At 40.8% G+C, this 24,025-nt stretch overlaps 1 protein-coding gene across 2 annotated transcripts in view; it reads right to left on the bottom strand.

Annotated features, from left to right (window-relative positions):
• The window catches only part of atrn (attractin), a 134,147-nt gene that overhangs the window by 13,571 nt on the left and 96,551 nt on the right, over nucleotides 1-24,025 (bottom strand). The window contains exon 27 of one of the 2 annotated variants that reach the window (XM_085391409.1): nucleotides 8-9,493. The exons of the other annotated variant lie outside the window; for it this stretch is intronic. Coding sequence (XP_085247535.1) covers nucleotides 9,470-9,493 — 24 coding nt within the window. The 3' untranslated portion in view covers nucleotides 8-9,469. Of the gene's footprint in view, nucleotides 1-7; nucleotides 9,494-24,025 lie in introns of those variants that run through there. 2 annotated transcript variants of the gene reach the window in all.

Raw genomic sequence — 24,025 nt, 5'->3', positions numbered from 1 at the left:
GTGGGCTTTTTTTATTTTTAAAAATGACTTTTCACACACACAACCCAGCTAGCAGAAAACATTTAGATCGTTCACTGAAGTAAAAGAGTGAGAAGTCCACTTTGACCGCCATTAATTTAATTTGTATCCACTTGGTTGTACAGCCACGATCTGTGTACGTCTCTGTGTGTATTCTTTAGTTGTGTGAAGTTTGATTTCACACTCGGGGGATCTTTTCGAACAGTGGTTCGTGTGTTTTGTTCAGTGAGCAAATTGTAGCCACGCCACCAACAACACAAAATTGGAAACTGTCAATCTAAACACTGTGGTGAAACATATGTACGACAGTAACAAATAACAGCTAACCCTAGCACTGCTCACCAAGCTGTGAGTATTTCACTATGGAGCTGAATTTAACCAGTACAGAGGTACTCATTTTCTTCCATGCAGTGAAATAAAGGTTAGCACAATGACTTTACGTTAAATCATTGAGGCCACTGTTGTTGTGATTTGGCGCTATACAAATTGAATTGAATTGAATCCTGGTAATCCATCCTACAGTCCTGCAAATCAATCAATGCGTGTTTGACTGATCTCCATTTATCTCATGAACATCCACCTGTGAGTGTGACACCTTTGAATTTGGCAGATAGTGTGGATTAAACCTTTATTGACTGTGACATCCACCTTAATGCTGACATGTCTGTGACAGCAGACACTGAATCAGGTTTTAAAGTTCATGTGACGAATATCCGAGAAGCTTATTTCAACATTAAGCAGGCAGGGAGACACATTAATCAATCACACACAAATACAAGAACAAGACTGACTTTGAGAGAAATACCTGCCTCTTTTAAATGCATCACTATTGCACCATCTGGTTTCTAACTGTAATTGCCTGCTGCCTGGTGGATGGCCTGAACTTTTGTCCAGCGTGATTCTGTGTTTAATCAGAGTTGCATCCATCGATTCATTTGTAAATAAATGTTTAAATTTAAAAATAAATGTTAAATCAGTGGATCCTTAAGTATGAAAAGAATTTATTACCCAGACCCGCAGGCTGGTTTGATCAATGACTTTTAATATTAAGAACTTTTCAACCCAAAGGCAGATTTTATAAAATCTTTAAACTGACATATAATGTATTTAATGAGGCAAGAAGCCTGTAGCCTAAACTATTTGTAAAGTTTGCCCGATTAGAAGGTTTCTAACAAGCTTTGTTATCCTTCAGTATAATTTATACGTAAAACCTGCAGAATACTGCAGGTAGTGAAAAGCATTTCTAAATTTCCCTGTATAGCTGTCAGAAGCACAAATTGTATGATGGTAGCCATCACTGACAAGTAGAATACCTTAAAAGTGCAGTTGAGGAACTTTTTCAGTAACTTTCCTCCACTGCAAAACAGAGGAACAGGCTCATTTTCTTCTGATTTATAGCATGGACCTTGGCCAAAGGGAAAGGAGGAGGGAGGTGATTATGAGGAATAGGAGGAGAAAAAGGACAAGAAACAGAAGCTAAAGAATGAGAGCAGACAAGGAAATAAGGAGGATTGCAATAAGAGGAAATAGGGAAGGTGAAAGATGGGAAGTGTAGCGGTGCAAAAGATGCAGACTGTGAGCAGCAGAAAGGTAGGTCAAAGCAAGGAGAGATACAGATCAAGAGGTTGAGGAAAGCAAGAGACAACAGTAAACAAGGTGATGCACCCATGTCTTCGACTGTCAAAGCAGCCAAAGCGCTACGAGTGCAGAAACAAACGGCCTCGACTGTCAAGGAACCGGGACCTGAACCCAGGCAGCAAAACCAGTGAAAGAAAAACACCTGTAGCTGTCGTAAGAGCAGGAACAACATCGGCAGAAATGAGGCAAAATAATATTAATAATGATAAAAAAAACATTTGTTTGAAATGTATTTGTTATATACAGGATATAATAAGTCAAACACCTACAACATAGCTTTGTGTGTGTGGAGTTAGAAGTTAGGCTTCTGTCTCATTACAGTGGGCTCTTGTCAAAAAACAAAAACAAAAGGTGCAAGTAAAGGGCAGGACTGAGATTCAACTAGAAAGCGCATACAGAGTAGAAATCACACATGGCGCTGGTGTGACAGGAGGATGCTGATCCTTCTGTGAACCCTTCAACAGCTTTCAATTAATATGCCGAGTGTTTTCATCCTCTCTGAGGATGTCGATTCTCGTTATTGGCATTGTTAGCGTTTTCTCCCTAAATGCGACGCCTTATAATGATATTCTTAACACGGGATACAGAAATTGCTTGAGGGAAAGTCTCTTTTTCTTTGTATAGTAAAGCCAAATGAAGAAAAACGGGCTCTAAATATAACGTCCTGGATTCTCGTATGCGTCTGTGGATGCGTGCCCATATCCAAATCTCCTCTGCTGTAACAGCTGGGCTAGGAGGAGCTGGGATGGAGCTGCATCTTATAAGGTAATGGTTTTATCTTAAAATGGTAAAAAGTTTTAGAAATATTAGCATTCTTGCCATTTAATAAATGAGACTAACAATGTCCTACTCTCTACTTAATTTTTTAGCTCTAGCCAGGAATCAGTTACCTAAAGAAAGAGCTCCACTGATTCTGTCATGTTGAGTTTCTCAACCCATCACCTACCCCACAGCTCGTGTTTTACTGTCTATTTTCCTGTATCCGTCTTATCACAGGTAGCTTCTCAATTGAAGACGAGCAGAAAGAAAGTAGGAAGCTGTGACTTGCAGCCTGGAAATACTGTAGCAATTAATCCCCCCATAAACCATAACCTGTCCTATTTCCACTTTCCACAGTTATTATACGCAACACAAAAAAAAAAACAAGACAAGATGCTAATAAGTGAGCTTTACAAAAACTAGCAAGTAGATTTTCTCCTTTATTAACACTTTACAGAGCCAGGGTTTCAAATATTTATGAAAAAGACCATTTCAAACCGTCGCCTACCCCTAACTTTATATTAAAAAGACACACCTCCGTAATATATCTTTCTCATGTAACATTTACAGTCAGTCAGGGAGCAGCTGACGAATGAACAGAAAGGTTACACGATTGTGACAAGTCTTAAGAAATGCATCAAAGAAGAAAAAAAAAGTGCAATTTCCTCATCTTTGTTTTTTTCCAGAGTTCATAAGTCTGTTTTTGACAAGAAAATTCTTGTCATTTTGTATTATTATAACAGGTTTTACAAATGTTTAGTTTGTCATAAAAAAAAATTAGCTGGTATGTATTAAAAAAAAATCAGTTTAATATGTAACACACATGAGTGCAAACACACACACCATATAGTGAGAACATGTGCTTTTTCAGAAGTACTCTGTGAAATGACTGCAGACGGTTTAATCTCATCTGATAGACACAACCTAACAGTTACCTGGATCCTGCCTTCATGAATGACTCATCGTTTTCCTTTTTTTCCCCTCACATTTCCCAACTGCCCACACGGTCATTCACGTTTTATGAATCGACAGTGTTGGCGCAGCTCGTTTATCATACGAGTTATCAAACAGCTTTGTTAAGAGAACTTAAAAATAGTTCTGGCAACAGGAAGTTTGCATATTAGCAAATTAGTAAAAACATTAAACTGCTTAACAAAAGGCGGTAATAAAAGGACATTTTATGGAGGAGGTACTGCATCGAGGAGGGGGGTTTATAAAAAGCTGGCAGCTCTAACAAAAAGAAACCAGAAACCAAATCAATCATGACAAGCTAAACTGCAAGAAGATCCTATAAATAGAAATGGTGTGCCGTATGATCGCAGACTGACGCCCATAAAGTATGCATGAATACAAACACAAAAGCAGATAGTTGCCTCGTTACCATGAACACAAATAAAAAGAACAGGCTTAAGCATCTGATGTGCCCATTCTTAGTTTTCCCACTCTTCACTGCCACTGCAGCAGCCGCAGCCCAAGAACAAATGAGAACACAAACCAGCAACTCATTGTGCTGAGTCGCGATTTGTCATGATTAGATACCCCGCTGTGTGAAACATCTGAGAGCCAAAATATGTAGCCTTTGTGGGTGTGATGAATGGCGGGGTCCGTGTCGACGCAACGTGCGGAGAGGTGCAGAATCACATTTCACCACGCGTGTTTAGGCGTGTTACAGGTGCACATGCCTGTGCACATTATGAGCAGTGACAGGCAGATTCACTTCTGTTTTCTCGCGTCCTTTTTTTTGCAAAAAACAATCATTAATTCATGTACACAATATTAGGCAAGTGTTTTTAATGTGGCTGATCACAATAATGGCATGGCTCTTGTAACCTGCTGTCAAACTGTAACAGGAATAAAAAATTAAAGGTAGGTAACAGGTAGGCTGAGAGTTGTGATAGGCTCCGCCCCCCGCAACGCCGACCTGGATAGGCGGTTCTGAAAATGGACCGATGGGGACGCATTTTGACAGTTGCACCAATTTTGTCCTCTCATCTGCTCGTTGTGACAGAGTTTCGGGATGAGCGAGGGTCACACAGCTTCTTTACACGATGCCTTCTGAAGTGCAGGTAATATTTAGAGGTATTTCCTGACAGCTGCACAAGTCCAGCTAGAAACTTTGTCTTTGAAATGGGAACATTTTAGGTTTAATTAGAATGAATTGAAGAGAATGTGATCCCATTATTGGCGACAAATCAGTGAGCGATGAAAAAAAAATTACCTAAACCAATGAGAGACAGCCCATTAAGGAGTGAATGACACTATATTTCCCTCATGATAACCATGTATTATTGTTAACAGAGCCAACTGCGTGCCAATTAGCCATTTAAATTAGAGTGTGCGCGCGTGTGGTTCTATTTTGGGACCTAAACTCTTTAATTTATATATTAATGATATTTGTGACGTATCTAAAAGGTTAAATTCGATTTTATTTGCAGATGACACAAATTTTTATTGCTCTGGAGAGAATTTGAAAGACTTGGTTGAAATTATGACTTCTGAGATGTTAAGAATAAAAAAATGGTTTGATGTAAATAAATTATCTTTGAATCTGACAAAAACGAAATATATGATATTTGGCAATCGTGTAAAGGAGGATAAAGTCATTATGTTTATAGAGGAAGAATTGATTGAAAGAGTTACTGAATTTCGTTTTTTGGGTGTAATAGTGGATGAGAATTTGACATGGAAATCTCATATTGAACATATTAGAAAGAAAATGGTCAAAAGTATTTATATTTTGGGTAGTATAAGAGATTTATTAAATTATAAAACAATGCGTATTTTATATTTTTCTTTGTTTTTTTCATATATCAACTATTGTGTTGAAGTTTGGGGGAATACATATGAGAATACCATAAAACCTTTAAACCTATTACAGAAGAAAGTTATACGAATAATTCATAATGTTAAATATAGAGAACATACAAACAAATTATTTATAGAATCAAAATTATTAAAATTAGGAGATTTAGTGAAATTACGGACATTATTAATTATGTTTAAGGCTAAAAATAATATTTTGCCTTTTAAGTTACAAAGAGTATTTTTGATGTGTTCAAGGGGAGAAGAGAATAGAAGGAAATTTTATTTTAAACATCAGTTAGCCAGGACTACACAAAGATTAATGAGCACAACGGTTAGGGGTATAAGACTGTGGAATTCACTTCATTATAATTTAAAGAATTGTATAAATCTACAATGTTTTAAAAAGTGTTATATGTTTAAAACGATAACTCAGTATGAAGAATGCGAATGAATGTGATGTTGGTTTGGGATTCGACCGGAGAGAAATGTCAATATTAGTTTGTTCCTGATTTTTGGTGCCCATCGGTGATATAAGTTCGATGGTAGATAGGGGGCAGGGTTTAATAAGAATATTTTCTTCTTCCTGCTCCTTTTCACACATGGTTGTTGTGTTTTGTTGATAGAAGATGTGGTTGTTTTGTTTGATTTGTAGTACCAAGTGTGAAATAAATAAAAATGAAATGAAATGAAATGAAATTTTTTGTTTGTTTTGCGATTGTTGTTCTTGAGATTAGTGAGAGTGTCTTCTGGCTAACATAGAAAGCATTATCCAACAGTGTTCTGTCAATGGTGGGAGAAACCAGAGCTCCTTGTTTTAACAAACCTCTGCAAACTCCACAAATAGAAAAAAAAATCAATTATATTATACACTAGGGCTGCCATAATCGATGATGTTTACTATAAAAATGAGTTGAAATGTCTGTGACAAGGGTGTGGTCTCTGGCTCTGCAGCAGGCTCAAGGCCAGTGCAGGCTGATGGGGCAGGTGGAGATGATTGTGCTAATGAGGTCTCCTTCCTTTTAGTGACCTGAGATGAGCGCGCTTGGAGTGTGCAGCTGCAAAGCTGACTGCCTGGAAAAGACCTTGTTGCCAAACCACAAAGTAACATTTCTGTGTGTGAAATAAAAATGAAAAACAGTCCCCTGAACACTGTGTGGGCTCCACAGTGTCATATTCATGTAACTGCAATACCCTCGTATCATTGATCAGTCAACTATCACAATAATTGTTAGTTGCAGCCATACTGTACACTCACTGGCCACTTTATTTGTTCTTGTTAATGCAAATGTCTAATAAACCAGTCACACGGCATTGACTCACAACATTTAGGCATATACTGTAGACATGGTTAAGACGACCTGCTCAAGTTCAAATCGGGCATCAGAACAAGGAAGAAAGATGATAAAAGTGACTTTGAACGTGGCGTGGTTGTTGGTGCAACACAGGCCGCTCCAAATATTTCAGAAAGTGCTGATCTACTGGGATTTTCCCCACACCACCATCTTTAGGGTTTGTAGAGTGAGCGGCAGTGAAAATGCCTTGTTGATACAAGAAGTCAAGGGAGAATGGTCAGACTGCTTAAAGCTGATAAGAAGGCAGCAGTAACTCAAATAACCACTGAATATAACAGAGTTATGCAGACCAGCATCCCTGAATGCACAAGAGAAACCTTGAAGCAGATTGTGTCAGCGAAGAACACCTTCAGGGTATGGCGAATCATGGATGTGCAGCTGACAAATCTGCAGTAAATATATGATGCCATCATGTGAATATGGACCAAAATCTCTGAGGAATGTTCCCAGCAATTTGTTGAATCTGTGCCATGAAGCATGAAGCGAGTTCTGAAGGCAAAAGGGTTCTAGCATGGTACTAGCAAGGTGTGCCTAAGAGAGTGGCTAATGATTGTGCATCAACTACTTAAAGCTAATCAAACATGGCCAAGTTAAATGTAATACCCCCCTGCTCTCACACTTAAAGTAGTTCTGCATTCTGAATCAACATCATTCATACTAATGCAACTGGCTGAACCAGGCAGCAACATCATAGTCTGGATCTGCGTAGTAAACAGCATGCAGAGAAAGTGAGAATCTGCATGCAGACAACATCCTTTTTCATAAGCACAGCACACCTTGAACAGCACAAAGCAGCAGAATTGATTTACTGGATAAAAAGCAGATGGAGGAGCATCTGAATGTTGCGGTAAACAAACTTTATTCAGTCCACCTCCCTCAACCTACCTGCAAACACCCTGGTCTCACGTTTAAGATGCAGGTAACCTTTGTTTAAAAATTCACATTTACCTCAAATTATGTGGTTTTATTATTATATTCACAATTAGAATTTTCAATTTTACCCCTGGGAACTTTGCACAATTTATGGCCTTTACTACTGAGCAATGAGCTGCTGCAAGTCAAAGGATTTTTATCTAAATTTGAGAATGACAGCAGGGACAAAAGGCTCGTGTTCAAGGACAATCAGACTTCTACAAGTTTAATCAGTTCAGATTTAAAACACATTTGTTGGAAAATAGAATTTAAAAAAATTATCCTATAGACTATTAAAGCTTAGTTAGTGTTTAAGAGGGCAGTTTGTATGACCAGTTTTTGTCAAAACAAAAGTATTCACCAATTCATCATCTGAAATATTCAGGGGTTTGTTTTTTTATCTTTTAAATGAACGAGCTTTAATTATGTTTTGACATGATGAAAGTAATATTCAGTCTTCACTATTTTGCTTTGTATTTGCACTTGTTTTGCTAATGACTAACAAAGACTTGATCTGTGAGCTGCAAGAATTGTGGTTTTATAACTTCATTACTGTCACCGAGCTCAAATGATGACCAAAAAGTAGTACTGTCATTTTATACAGACCCTTAATGGACTATTGGCATAATTTTGTTCTTCCAAATCGTGTCTTTTGTGTCATCTTCCACTGCTCCCTTAGCCTGGTTCTGCCGGAGGATTCTTCTTGGTAAAATGTTTTTCCTTCCCACTGTTGCTATGTGTTTGCTCATAGCTAGGAGATTTCTCTCGATTAGGCTCTCTATTTAAGTTATTACAATATAAGTAACTATTAAGCAACTATTGTTGGGATTTGGAGCTATATAAATAAAACTAAATCTAATTACATTTGATACATTTTTAAAAAATTATTCATTTTGATCCTCCACCTAAATCTATTTTCTCTGACCTCTGAAGAGTTTCCCCATTTTTTTGTTGGGGTTTTTTTTATTGTTTTTTTGTCCCATGCCCCCCTCTCTAACCTATAATCAGGTTAAGCAGAAAGCAGAATATGCAGAATACCCATCCAGGAAGGAGTCCTATAGAAGATATAATTTGCTGAAATCTTATTATGTGCTGCGAGTAGGAAGCCGCTGTACAGCAAACACTCAGCACTCCAAAGATAACCAGACGCCAGAGGAGTTACAGTGCAAGTCGCTTACTTCTTAAATTGGCTCTTGGTTTTCTGCAGGGCAGTTAGTGTGTGTGTGTGTGTGTGTGTGTGTGTGTGTGTGTGTGTGTGTGTGTGTGTGTGGGTGTGTGTGGATGGGAGTAATATCTGACTATGGAAGAGAAAACTATGCATATATAAACCTAGTTATAGGATGAGTGCACAGAGGTGGGCACGCACAAGCATGGATGCAGACAGGTTGGAGATACGTGCACATGACCAGTCATGTATGTGTGCGTATTTTCTCAGCTGCAAATGAATTATCTCAAGCACACAGAGGGAATTTCATTCCAAAGGGACAACTGAGTAAAGCAACAGGCACTAGGATGAGTGTCAAACCTGCAAGTACTGAAACAATTATTCATCAGCTGGTCACCAACAATTCAGTTTACAAGATGCATGTCAGTTATTACTAATCATTTACTAAGAAAGGTGCAATAACTAAACAGTTATTGGTTAGATTTCTTGTAAGTTAGTAGGACAAAGCAGGGTACAACATTAACTCAGAAGTGAGTATTTTCCAGCCAAAATCTAGTAAATGGTAAATGCTTGCAGCGAGAAAGCAAAAAATATATTCTGTATAATTCTAACAAGCTTGAAAACCAACATTTCTCATGACCACTTTTATTCTCAACACAGCCTGAACTCTTTCAGGCCGTGTTGAGCTGTGTTTATAATTTCTTTAAGTAGTCTTCAGTAATAGAGTAGTTCTCCAGGCTTCTTGAACGACATTCAAAGCTCCTCCTTGGATGTTGGCTGTCATTTGTTCCATTCACTGTCAAGACGATCCCACACTCCCTCAATAAAGTTGAGGTCCAGGCAACTGCAACAATTAACAATTATGATTAGAAACAAAAGATTCAAACCTAGATTCCCCACTCCATGAGACTTGCTTTCATTGATTTTCATAATATTTTTTGTCTTATTTGGTATACCTCAGCCTTTTCCCCCTGTTTCCCTTCATTACAAATGGCTTCTTGACAGCCACCCTTCCAAAAACAATTTCTGATGAGAAATTGGTCCTGCGTCAGATCTTTTCCTATTTCTTAAGGATATGGCTTTCATGTATTTTTCATCTGCTGTAGAAAGTTTTTGGCCTACCACTTCTTTTGTCCCCCCACAGGTCCTGTTTCCCCATTATTTGCACATCATGCCAAATTTAAAAAGTACTATATTATATTATCCCTCTCAAACTACATTATCTTTGGAATTTTCCATAGAATCAGCAAAAGAAATGGGAATGATGTATATGATTTTGCAAAAAGCTGTTAGCAGCAAAGCTCTGAAAGACTTTCAGAAAGACCTATTGCTCAAGACTACAAGAGTCTGGCGTCTTGAAAGCAAAGTATAGATTTTTCCATAGTACTGTAGTTACTTTACCTTCCGTTTCTATCCATGATTCTATCCAGTGAGGGAATTTATGTCCAATATTCGCTTTCTTTTAGCCTTCTTTTGATGAGATGTGTGGCTTTTTAGGTGCTCCCACTAACCCCACTCTCTAGTTACCAGGTTTGTTTCCTTCTCTGTACTCCTCTTGTAATATATTGTGGATGTTTTTTTCTTTTTCTGAAAGCTAACTACCTGCTACAGCAAGAAGCACCACTAATAAGAGGCATGAGAGTGAACTAAAAGACTAAATTAGCAGGCTAATGAATTGAAAAGACAAACACTTCTTAAAGCTAAGGGAAACCAATGAAATGGGCTATAATTGCATTTGGATTCCAGTGAGCAAAACCCTTTTCACACTGAACAGACACTTGAACAATTGTTCGCATGCAAATAGTGAGAAGTTTTTAAAATAATCTGTTGGCTGACCAATGTTGTTAAAAGATGGTAATTGCATCTCTGGAACAAAACTGTCAATTCAGAAACGCTTGTATTTGCTCGATCACACACACACACACGGGCGTGCGGAAACTATCTGAGGGAATTGTGTTTGAGCATTTTCAAAGTGAGCAGTACTGTGCCAAAGAGATTGAGTGCGTCAGCAGAGCATGCATATATGGGAGGGAGGGGGCAATAGGAAAAAAAATAAAAGGAGGATGCGGGAGAGGAATAGAAAGAGGGAAATTAGACTAAAAAGGAAATTTTTAAGCCTGTTGGTGAAGCAGAAGTGAAGTGAACGTAGAGGAGGAGGGAGGTGAAGTGAGGTGAAAGACAAAGGTGTACAAAGTGTTTGCCCCTGGGAAGAGATGGAGGGGATGGAGTGTTAGATCGCTCGAGTGCAGAGAACGTACACACAGGCACACACACTGTGTACAATCACAGATGCACATACAGTACACATGCCGCACATCTTAGAGCACTACACCAAACCGTTTATTTATTGATGCGTCTGTTTAAAAAAAGAAGAAGAAGAAGAAAAAACGCAGATACAGAGAGAGTTCTCAATCATCCTTCGGAATCACTGAAGGAAAACTGCAGTGAGCGGCATGCGGGGGAGGGGAGGGAGAGGGAAGAAGAGGAGGGAGGAAGGAAAGTAGGAAGCGGGCAGGGGGATTTCTTTAGCAACGCAGGAATGTTAGCTACTTGCTGCTTCTCTCTCTCGCTTCATCGTTCCATCTCTCCGGTGGTGAGGTGGGGGGGGGGGAGAGAGAGAAGATGCACGCTGTGAATACTGACATGGGAGAAGGCTTTGATCCCTCTCTACATCTTTCTCTCTTTCCTGCTACCCAACTCTTCCTTGTTCCTCACTCCTGGCCTCCCACTCTATGTTCTTCTCCTCTTTGTCCATCGCATTCAAATAATCCTAAGTTAGTGTTTGCTTGGTATACTGTTAAAAACTGCACTGCTTCATACAGCGTGCACCATCAAAAAGGAACAGCCTTTCAGATTATAAATAAATAAAAGAGAAAAGGAAACTGAACAGACGGAAGCATTGGAAACCTTCAAAAGAATCAAAGGGCTGAGATTCACTGAAAGAGCATTTAACCAATCGATAAAGGAACCACACACACACCAGATCTGTTCGAAACAGCTCATGTGAACTCTCATGGTGAGGTGCTGAAACCGGACCAAAATCACAAAAATTTGTTAAACTGCAAAACACTGACTACTGCAATGAAGGGGGGCAGCATTTGATACAAGTCTGCAATAAAAAAAGCTCTAAGCCAAGTTTACCTATCAAAATGCATACAGTCACGCGCAGAAGTCCTGAGCCACACAACATTTTTTTTATTTTCCGTCCAACGAGCTAAACTTTCTTGTAATCCCCCCCCCCCCCCCCCCCCGGACACTGGCTACTTTTTCACTCATTTTCCCTTCCGTCCTTGTACCTGACCATTTTCAGAGGAATACTGACCTATGAATTGTTCAAATATAAAATGCACCTAGCTCGAGGTTTGAACCAGCACCGTATCTAGATGCAACTGACAGCTTAGCAATGAACCAATTTTTTTAGGTATTTTCTTCCTAACGACGAAAACGCATACAAATCAGCAAGGTGTTTTCCAAAGAGCTATTTGTTGACAATTATTATCTGAACGTGGTGTGCAGCGTCTCCTTCTAAAAATTTGAGGAAACCATACTGCTAGGGGACAAAAGAAGTAGCAGACCTAAAACAAAAACAATGCACAGCAAATGAACTGTGGTCCTAATCCATCTACTGTTTACTAAAGCCTCCACAGAAGTGGTCTCAGTGGAACGTTAGCTGTCAAGAAGCCATTCTTAATGAAGGGAAACACTGAGAATTAAACAAGAACTGGACTGAAAATCAGTGGCAACAGGCCTTACTCAGCGATGAATCCAAATGTGACATTTTTGTATCAAATCGTTGTCAGTGGTGTGGTTCAAAATATTTTTTGATCTGTGTATAAGCAGAGGATTGGCAGTTCTGGGAATATAGTATATCAAGGTGGCTGAGTAACAACGGGCCCAGCTCCAGCATGCCTCTGTTCTTTTTACATATTAGATTTGACCAGTAAAGTACAAGTTCACTAAGGAAGTGGACATTGCCAAACATCAGCACTCTGAGAAGATGCAGCAGCAGATCTCAGAGAATGACTCGGCCTCTGTGTGGAAAGGTTTTAGGAATATTACAAACTACAAGCCTAAAACCCCCCACTCCACTGATGACTTGCTCTTAGCCAACACCCTCAACGACTTCTACTGTCGTTTTGACGAGCCATCAGGCAGCCTTCACACCTCCAACGACCCCAACAATAGAGGCACTTTGGACACTCATTCCCCCACCTCTCCCCCCTCCATAGAGCCATCACCACCTTCAAACTGTTCACCTACAACACCCCCCTCCTCACCCCACACAAAAGAGGATTTCACACCACCTCCTCCGACCACAACTCTTCATATTCATGAAGCAGATGTGAGGAAGCAGTTTAAGAATCTGAATGCTCGGAAAGCTCCCGGCCCAGACGGTGTGTCTCCTGCCACCCTCAGACACTGTGCAAACGAGCTGGCCCCAGTGTTTTCTGGCATCTTCAACTCCTCACTGCAGGCATGTCATGTGCCTGCCTGCTTCAAGTCCTCTACCATAATCCCTGTCCCCAAGAAACCTAGGATCACTGGACTAAATGACTACAGACCCGTGGCTCTGACATCTGTGGTCATGAAGTCATTTGAGCGCCTAGTTCTCTCCCATCTCAAGACCCTCACGGCCCCCCTCCTGGACCCCCTGCAGTTTGCATATAGAGCCAACAGGTCTGTAGACGACGCCATCAACATGGCCCTACACTACATCCTGCAGCATCTGGACTCCCCAGGAACCTACGCCAGGATCCTGTTTGTGGACTTCAGCTCTGCCTTCAACACCATCCTTCCAGACCATCTCCGAGGCAAGCTTTCCCAGATGAATGTGCCTGATCCCATCTGCCGGTGGATCACTGACTTCCTGACGGACAGGAAGCAGCACGTGAGGCTGGGGAAGAATGTCTCGGACTCCCGGACCATCAGCACCGGCTCCCCTCAGGGCTGTGTTCTTTCTCCTCTGCTCTTCTCCCTGTACACCAACTGCTGCACCTCCACCCACCAGTCTGTCAAGCTAATCAAGTTTGCAGATGACACCACCGTTATTGGGCTCATCTCTGACGGGGATGAGTCTGCCTACAGGAGGGAGGTTGAACGTCTGGTGTCCTGGTGCAGCCACAACAACCTGGTGCTGAATGCCCAGAAGACAGTGGAGATTATTGTGGACTTCAGGAAGCACACAGCCCCACTCCCCCCCATCATCCTGACTGACACCCCCATCACCTCTGTGGACTCATTCCGCTTCCTGGGTACCACCATCACCCAGGACCTGAAGTGGGAGCCCACCATCACCTCCGTCATCAAGAAAGCCCAGCAGAGGATGTACTTCCTGAGGCAGCTGAAGAAATTCAACCTGCCAACACGGACGATGATGCAATTCTACACTGCAATCATCGAGTCCATCCTCACCTCCTCCATCACCGTGTGGTACGCTGGAGCCACTATCAGGGACAAACAGAGACTGCAGCGTGTTGTGCGCTCTGCTGAGAAGGTGATTGGCTGCAGACTCCCATCTCTGCAGGACCTGTACACCTCCAGGACACTGCGGCGTGCAGCCCGGATCTCAGCTGACCCTTCTCACCCTGGACACAGTCTGTTTGACCTGCTCCCCTCAGGCAGGAGGCTCCGGTCCATTCGCACCAGAACCTCTCGCCACAAGAACAGTTTCTTCCCCTCTGCTGTTGGACACATGAACAATAACCACATGACTGTCCCCGCCACTCACACATGACCCTACGCTGTGTCACTGCATCATCTCATGTCTGGCACTGATCACCACCTGCACTCATGTATATATCCTTCTACGTAGCACTCTTAATTCTTATTCTCATGTATATATCTCATGTATATCTCATGCATATATCTTTCTTTCTACATAGCACTTTAATTCTTATTGTTTGCACTGAAGCACCGCAGCAAATTCCTAATGTTGTAAACCTCAACATCTGGCAATAAACCCATTCTGATTCTGATTCTGATTCTGATTCTAAACAACCAAATCAATAAAGCCAAGTACACCATTTAAATCAGCACGACTTGTTTTCTCTGGCCAATCTCTTTACAACTTGGCTGGCACTAAATGGGAACAAACATAGCAGCTAATTGGCCAGATTATAACAGGTCTCGTTCAAATGTAAGCAAATGTTTAATCGCAGCTAATATTTAACCTATGAGAGGCCAGCGTCTGTGGTCAGCATAAGCAATTAAAGCATCTTAAAAGAAAATATAGTATTATAATGTCGAAATGCTGTACTGCACAAGGCTAAATTGCCAGGGAAATGAAATCATTTTATTTGTAGCACTTTCAGCTCAGAGGACAAAGTACTTTGAGCAGACATAAATAAAAACAACCAATATAAATGAACAACACAATAATAGCCTAACACATGACTAAAAGCAAACCAAAACACCATATGGCTGGAAAAAGCAATCTGATTAGCTTCACTACATCACATCATCTGACAGCTATGGCGCACACAACAATGCACTGAAGGGACAGGGGAAGCAGTCGGTGCGCAGACGTGACTTTCAGGGAGAGAACGGGAATAGTGGCATAGACAGGAAACAGGTGAGCAGAGATTTCCCAATATAGAAACAGGACGTGTCATGTTAGGAAATTATACCTTAATACAGATGCAGCAAGCTCTGTGCAAAGATGTGCTGTAGAGGGGGAGAGCATCCGAGGTGACGCACAGCTCTCTGTTTAATGAACATCCTTACTTCAGAATCCACAGTACGTATTAAAGTTGCTGACTTTAGGATGACTAGAGTAAACCGAGGTGCCTTGGAGGTTAAAACAAAGACTGCACAAAGATGGAGGAGCTGAGACAGATGCAGGAGGAAGAACCAGATAAAAGTAAAGAAAGCAAAGACAGTCTGTAATAAGATGAAACAGAATTTAAAAAGTGTAGGAGTGGCGCTTTGACAGAGGTTCTGGGCTTGTACCAGTGCCATGATGGATGGCTGAGGGGTGGGAGGGGGTGCTAGATGTTATTAGATCAAATGGGGGTCAACCACAGTGTAGTAGGGTTGAGATGCTAAGACAGCCTGTATATTGTGAGCAATAAGACACTGGCACTGATCCAAACTCTAATTATACGCACCATCTCTGCAGAATTAAGATTAGGAGGATTTAGAAGTGTCTCGGGAACACTGACAGACAAAAAAGCCTCGTGTTCACACGAACAGTCAGATTTCCTACATACGCAGAAAATGAAAATGACACGAGGGCAAAATCTGCACTGACACAGAATACACTGCTGAAATACAATTCAGCCAACCCACACACACTGATCTGGTATTCATTCGCTTGCACCCGAACACTGTAGAAACAAACGGTATCTGTTCACGAATGCAGAATATGCCCCCGGACTCATGCAGGACTTGTACAAACACACAAATGTATTATTAGTACTCTTTCACTTCTGCACACACAGTCTATCATTTGCATGCTAGTGATTTTCCTTTTAAAAACCAAAGCTAATATTTGCTCTGGAGTTGGCACGGACAGCTAAAGCAGGAGTCTTCTAACACTGTTGCAGAGATAGCTTGCTGCCAGCGCTGCAGCTCTGCTCTTGATTCTTTTTCATCACATTTTGATGAATCCGCATCCTGTCAAGTGCAAAGAAAGTCTTAGATTGACTATGTGGAGGATACCCATTAACGAGACCTTTCCTTTAAGCGGGATGTACGTTTTCCTAAATATTCTCATAATCCTCTTTGAGTGACTGTGACTCATCCTTACCCTCTCTCACCCTCATCTTTCTCTCCACCTCTCACTTCAGGATTGATCACCTCTGAAGTAGGCCTTTTGTTCTGTGCGGTGGTGCAGCGAACATTGACCTCAGGAGAGAAAAGGAGATGGAAGACATCTCTCAAAGAATCTTAAAGCATCTCTCTAGTTAATCTACAGAGGCCTTGCAGTGCTTTAAGGAAGAGCACAGTTGATGTTGCTGCCTCAGTACTCACACAACAGATTTTTCTTACATGTCTGCTTGCCCCCGGTTCGCTGCATCATAATGTGCAGTCAAAATAATGTCAATTACTTGTTGAAAACGTTATGAAGTATGTGCCAAGAAGCACTCTCTGAGACTGGAAAATTGAGAGAATGAGAAAAAAGGTGCAGAGACCTGTAGTTCATCAAATGGTCAGCGGTTGGCTCTGAAAGCGAGTCAATCTGCATAGACTCTTGTGTCAAACATAGAAGAGAAATCATTTTTATTTTACATCTTTGTGAAGAAACAGTTCCGCATAGAAAATCCCAAAAGGAGTAAAATTTTAGATAACTATCTTTGGAGATGAAACCCCCCGTAAAACTGTAAGATTAAAATTAGTATTTTAATGCATTTTAAGTACCCTATAACAACCATGGACGGGCTCTCTCCATTTCACCCGCAATGGACTGCTGACACGATACGGAGGTCAGTTACTGAGGAAAACCTAAATGTCTGTGTCAGTAAGAGCTGCTGATTTAGCTGCTGTTAGCGGTAAGTGGATCCGACTCTGGTAATTATGCTAGCTGACATGACGTTAGCTTAGAACTAGCTGCGGGCGTTGCTATTATTGGCTCATTGTCAGCTTTTCAGAGACAGAAGGGTCGCGTGTCTGATCTGTTAACAATAAGTAACTGTGGAATAAATAAGCACGAGAGGAGACGAATGAAAAAGAGAAAGAGGTGATGAAAGTCTATCATATACAGATTAAGCTAGCTTAAAGCTAACTTGTGATTTACATATCAATAGTTTCAAAGTATTTAATAGATTTCTCCTCTATTATGAAATTCTTGGGAAACTGGAGCATTGTAATCAAATTCTATTGGGATATAGAGGGTTAAAAATCAAAGTAATTTATATAAGTGCCTTTTTAATCAACCAAGCTAGCATTAGCTTAAAAGTCTCCACCTCTACAGTCACATTCAAATATGGTCATACCTGGTTTAAATAAGGGAGGGGAAAGCTGATAAAAGCAAAAAGACAGATTGAAGGCAATGAAACCATCCAATGACGTCTCAGTGGCTCAGGCCAGCCATTACATACAGCATATGTTTTTAACAGTTTACTACTTGAGGTCCATAAAAATAACATTGGTTTCCTATCGTTTTATTTTAAACATGCTGCAGGCAGTTGGATCCAAACTTGTTTCTGTGAAGAGTTTATAACTTGTATGGTATAAAATTCATTATCAGTAGTTTCAAGTTAGTCTTCTGATTAGATTATCAGGGGCAGGTCTGCAGTGCTTTCTCTGAACCGTTATTCCATATTTAGAGGTGAATCAAACAACACTGTTCAGTTACGTATGGGCAGCGAGCCTTGAATGTGAGATGTGAAACAAACAAGTGGAGAACATTAGATGGTATTTGCAGGGGTATGAATGAACATAATATATATCTATGTAGGCAAATTGAAAGTATTAGGATTTATAACAAATGTTTGGGGTAAAAAAAGGACACATGGATGCTAAAAGTTGTATGTGTAATAATGTTTGTGCAGAGTTTCAGTCAAAAACCCACCCGTTAAAGAGGAGATTGGGTACAGGACATATATACATGCATATGCAGCATTTGTTATAGTATGATGCTATTTATCATAACCTAATTCCTTTTGATGTTTATGCTGTCTCACAAACCTAGAACAGCGCTGCTTTTCAAAAAGCAGTTTCCAGAGTTTCCAGTTATGTCTGGAGACATTTTCGTATTTGCTGGTAAATGACTGTAATTAACATAACTCAGTATACCATACCATACCAACTTTATTTCTAAAGCACTTTAACATAAAACCAGAGTTTCACAAAGTGCTGTACATGTTAATAGCATACGTAAAGAAAATTAAAATGAGATACGATAAAATAAATAGATACAATAAATTGAAACATGTTAAAACAAATTGAGTCAACCCCTCTAGTCAATGCCAAAGGCTTCAGCGAATAAATATGTTTTAAGAAGACTTTTAAATTCGGAGAGAGAAGAGGCCTGCCTAACATGCAAGGGCAGATCATTCCACAACTTTGGAGCAGCTACAGCAAAAGCACGATCACCTTTAAGTTTATACTTAGTTTTCGGTACCTTAAGGAGTTGCTGATTGGCGGACCTAAGGGAACGGGCAGGTGTATATGGTTGTAGTAGCTCCGAGAGGTAGGGGGGGGCCAGGCCATTAAGAGATTTAAAAGCAAATAAGAGAATTTTAAAAACAATCCTAAAATGTACAGGTAGCCAGTGGAGTGAAATTAAAATAGGGGTAATGTGCTCAAACAAGTATTACAGCTTTAACCCATTAGGAGACTAGTCTGGGACTTTTACATCATCTGCTCATGAAGAAACAAGGCTGCACGGCAGCAGAGAGGGAAAACGTGGTTCGGGGGTGGGGGATCTCAGCTAAGAAGCTGCTAGAGGCAGCTCTGAAGAATGCCGCCTGGGGTACTGGCAACGTGCGAGACGAAAGAAGAGAATGAGTAAGTGTGAAGAATGGTGGCATGAGAGCGGTCGGGCTGAGCAGACAGTGTGCCAGTTGGGGTCACCTTGAGCAATCCATCTCCCCACCTCCAGCAGGGATGCAGACTGCAGGAGCGGGGAGGACTGAACAGGTTTCCCCCCCCTTAATAGCATTCTGCAGAGAGTGAGACAAGGCGATGCCTTCTCCCTCTCTGAACTTGTCCGGCAAGGATTTGGCCACAGCTGAACTGCTGGAAGGTGAGATAACCGGACACCCCTGACAGCTGAGACAAACAACGCGAGACAACACTAGCCGAGACAAACAACACAATTCTGTCAATGCTGAAATGAGCTTTCATTCTGTAAAAAAGGGAAAAGGTGAAACTTTGGCTTCTTTGTCTTCACAAGGCTATGCTTGCTACATAAAGGAAAAGAAGGGAAATCAAGCCTTTTATTTCTTTTGTTTCATTCTGTTGGTAGTCAATGGTGAGGAGACAAATACTCTTACAACAGAAAGAGCTATTAAACTAAAGTAGATTTATCACCTACGCAATCCTTAATGTTTCAGGAGCACGACACTCTCCCCGGAGAATCACGTGGCAATCTGCTATGATGTCAGCTGTTCACACTACATGTGTTTCTGTTTTTTCAGAGACAGGAGGAAGTAGCATGAGGAGAGACAATTTTTTCCTCGTGTGCACACCAAAAAGCAAGGAAATAAAGGGGGAGAGGGACATTTTTAACCCAAAGGATTGTTACAGTAGTCGTATGAATGCCCTCTGTATTTCCTAAAGCTGAGATACACTTCTGGAGCACAATCCCAGAGCATTTCACTCTACCACAGAGCCATAACAATGACCATGGCCTCAAAAGTCTGCCTTCAAGGGCATAATTATTCTTACTGAGAGCAGGCATGGTTGAATCCATTTTCAAGGGTACACAAAAGTAATACTAATCTACCTCTGTGTTCAAACAACGTAACAGACTTTCTTTCATCAAGAACACAGTGATTGACAAGGAGGCCTTTCGCTCCTTTATTGTTTAAGTCACAAAGCTTATGCTGTTTGGAGTCTCCACAAATTACACAGAAATGATTCTACACTAAGCTACCTGAGCAGAAATCTTTAATCTTCAACCTGCCACTGACAAAAAAGTTCAGGTGGTCAAGTTTACACTGCAAAGCTGCATTTGCAAAGAGCTGCTCAGGTCAGCCACTATTCACTCCATCAGCCTTTGGAGTGGCCTAATGCTTTAATCTGAAATAAATTTCATTACCTATAAAATACCAGTTAGCACCATAGTGAGCAGGTAGTAGCTGGGGACCAGCATGACAATAAAAACACTTTCAAGCCGAAATAATAAATAAAGTCATTTCACTTGACTTCTTTTTGTCCATTCTCCTTTATCTCTGTCATAATTTGGTTCCCAAACCCTCTGCTTTTAATTTCAGTTACTGCCACATGAAGAGAGGAATCCAAATTACAAACTGAAAAGTCTTTGTTGGTTTAACATTACCAGTGGATCTTTTCCAAAGCACTGCAGGTGATCTGTACTGGAGGTTCCACCAGTTAAACTACTGATCGGGCTAATTAAACACTTTAAACATTATTGACCAAGTCAGTGGATTACAGGAGTGATACAGATGTTGAGCTGTGGATGTGCTGCTAATTCCTCCGCCTGATCCTTGCGGGGGGGGGGGGGGGGGGGGGGGGGGTTTAACAGATGCAAGTTTGCTGGATTTTAAAGTTTTCATCCAAGTTGAACTGAAATTGCTCCATTTTTACTGAATGTCTGGGCTGATGATAAAAAAAGCTGAGCTGATTATTAATCATCTCTGCTTGTCCCCAGGCTATGTTAGTCCTGCACTAATAATGTTTAGCTGGATCAAACTCCAGCTAAACACTGCCAGCAACAGAAAAACATCTTTTTACAACTTGGGAGCGTTTACATTTCATTCCAAAATTCTCACCACAGACCTGTTTTTATATTATAATAAACTGCGATGTAGCTGGTGGCCTGTAGCCTGGCTATATCTCAAAATGATAAACCAGATGTACAGATGCCGCATCTTATTCAACAGATTTCAGCTCAGTTTTCAATGAGAGAAAGCCTTCACTTTAATAATAAACACCAACATCGGCATTAGAAATGAATATTCTTGCTGAAGCGGAACAAGATAAGAGGCTGTTCACCTTAAACCGCTAACCTTTTGCACAGGTGCCACAAAACAATAATGAGCTGAGCACAATTACTGAGAGCAGGTAGCCCAGGGTGTCTCAATAATCTCCTGCTCAGCATAAGCAAAACAGGACTCCATGCGCCCCAAACAAAATGTGAACCCATAACTTTGACAGATTGATTCAAATTTCTTGGAACAAATATGAGCAACACACAGAAAAGTAATATTTATGGAGCTAATTTCCTGCCAAAAATGAAAGAAAACATGTTTTCCAAATGCCTGATGATTCATTATCAAACTGTGCAAAACATCACTAACAAATTCATGCATTTAGTTTCGCACATACAAAACGCACCTATTAAGATTAATAGAACAACAATGCTTCATAAAAGGAATGCAGAATTTATAAAATAAACTGTATTTTTTTTTTAGAGAAAAAATATGACTTTGTGCACAACCAGTGTGCTGTGAAGGTCCCAAAAAGAGCAGATATTAAACACTCAAACACAGCGATAATTTCCAGTCTGTCAGCATTAGCAGTGAATAATAGCGACGGACAAATGAAAAATTAGCAAGATAAACAAGAATGCCCGCTCATGTTGACGTTGGCGTTGCAGAGTTGCACTTCTAACTTCTGTGGGGGTAACGCACGTGTTTGGAACAACACAAACAACTAGATTATCTGGGAAAAGAGCTTAAACATGTACATAACTTCAAATAACAAATGTGACTATCAGAAATTTGGATTTTTAAATCAATAAATATTTATCACAGTTGCAAAATTCTAATGCAGACTTCATGTTTTTAAAGATATTTTTGATATTTCTGATTGCTTTCCAACATTACAACTACATGGCTGACTTGTATGTTTCTCCTCAGCAGAGACTGCATATGTAATGTGGACAGTGTAAGAGTACATAATTAAGTTTTATTAGCTTGGTCTTCATTTATTACACACTAATTATTGGATGCAAACATGTGGCACATTAAGTTGAAGCTCTGTGTATTAAAGCACCGTCAGGGGACGCGCACAGATACTCTCTGGATCGCGTTGCGGACTGCTCCTGGCGTGCAGAAGCGAAGAGGCTCCAAGCTACAGTGCATTCCCATGATTCTAAAATTATAATATATTACAGAGCATCATCGGGAAGTGCTTTGTAAGGGGGTAACAGCTGCAAGGTAAAGGTGGAAAGATTGTTTTTTCCTTTCTTCCTTGCTCATGTGTGAACCGCATTCACATCTAGCCATCTGCTTCTGGGCCTGGGTGTGTATGTGTGGGAGCTGCCATGCTAGCGGAGAGGATCCGATTTATCATTACAGATGATTCTGGAAACAAAACCGATGTGTGGAGCCTACGTGGCTCCTTGATATCTTCATTGTATTCCAGGTTTCTGCCTATTCAAATGATACGTGTGCCAATCTCTCCCAATCTACTGCGCTTTCACACCGAACCATCTGCTGCAGACCTTTTTTCGCACGCGAGGCTGGCGTGTAAGAGTCAACGCAGGAGTCGGTGAGAGTGGAGCGAAGGTGGTGAGTGTCTGAGACTGTGGGCTTGTGTGGCCGCGCATGTATAACAACGAGTTGTTTTGAAAGCTTCTAACAATGACTGCATGACTGATTATGGAGATGCAATTTACAAACTTCCTGATGATGTTGTACACTAGACTGAGTTTCATTACAGACTTAACTGCCAACACACACCTTTGTGTTCTGCTTGATGTGCAGGACTGGGTTCAGAAACCTAGTTCTATATCATGAAAATGCAGAAAGCCGCCTTAGTTTACTGCAAAGAAATAGAATAGATTTTATGCATATTTCTTAAGGAATAATGTTGGTATTTCATTGTTAGCCTGCACTGCGGTACATGTACAACAAAACACAATCATGCAGTGCACTGAAAGAAAAATGACAACTGCAATATCTGGGATTTCATTCCTTCATCCAAAGCATTCCTACTCGGTACTTTGGGAAGTTACATAGAGTTTAATATGGTTTTAATGACAGTGATGAATGCCCGTATTTATTTAGCCAACACTGATGTGTAATCTTTAAACCGTGTGACAACTACGATGTAATTAAAAGTAGCCACTATAGTAGTGTTTTGTTGTTAAGCTCCCTATATATTACCTTTGCAGCAAGTATGAACGAACGATTTTTCTTCCTGAGCGACCACTGCATAGAGCGGTTTTATGGATTTTTAATACATTCTGAGGTCCTTTGTTTGTACAGTAGCAGGGTGACTGCTGATATTCAACGTGCTACGTGGCCTTAACCTCTTAAATGTCCCTCTCTGTTAGATTATACTGCAAGTCTGTGTGTGGGTGAGTGTGTGTGTTTGTGTATTCATGCACAATTCTGAAGACAAAGTGAAAGAGAGTACACAAGTGTGCTCACGTTGAAGTACATGAAGCAGCACAAGCGCAGGGATTGCTGAAAGCTTCAGACAGAGTCAGCGAAGGCGTCTGTAAAAGGTCACCGTTCTCTCCATCAACAGAGTTTGGAATGGACGGGGGCGGACCGGAGAGGAGAGGACAGGGCAAAACGAGGGGGCCCAGTGGAAAAAGTCACCCACCCAAAAATGTGGGTCAGCAGTTTGCTGTGACTAAGGGCACAACCATAAGGAGACAGCCAGGGAACCATTTAACAACCTTATTGCCGGCTCTTCATCCTCACGCCTGGCATGAGATGGCAAGGAAAGGTCCCGCGCGAGCCGTGCTTCAGACTTTAATAGTGTGCAAATATGTCAGGTGGGGAACTATGCACAT

The sequence above is a fragment of the Rhamphochromis longiceps genome, linkage group LG19 (genome assembly GCF_057381845.1).
Source record: "Rhamphochromis longiceps isolate RC_006_pf linkage group LG19, R_longiceps_female_GT1.1, whole genome shotgun sequence".
NCBI classification, from domain to species: Eukaryota; Metazoa; Chordata; class Actinopteri; order Cichliformes; family Cichlidae; genus Rhamphochromis; species Rhamphochromis longiceps.
This window is presented reverse-complemented; position numbering and strand designations above follow the sequence as displayed.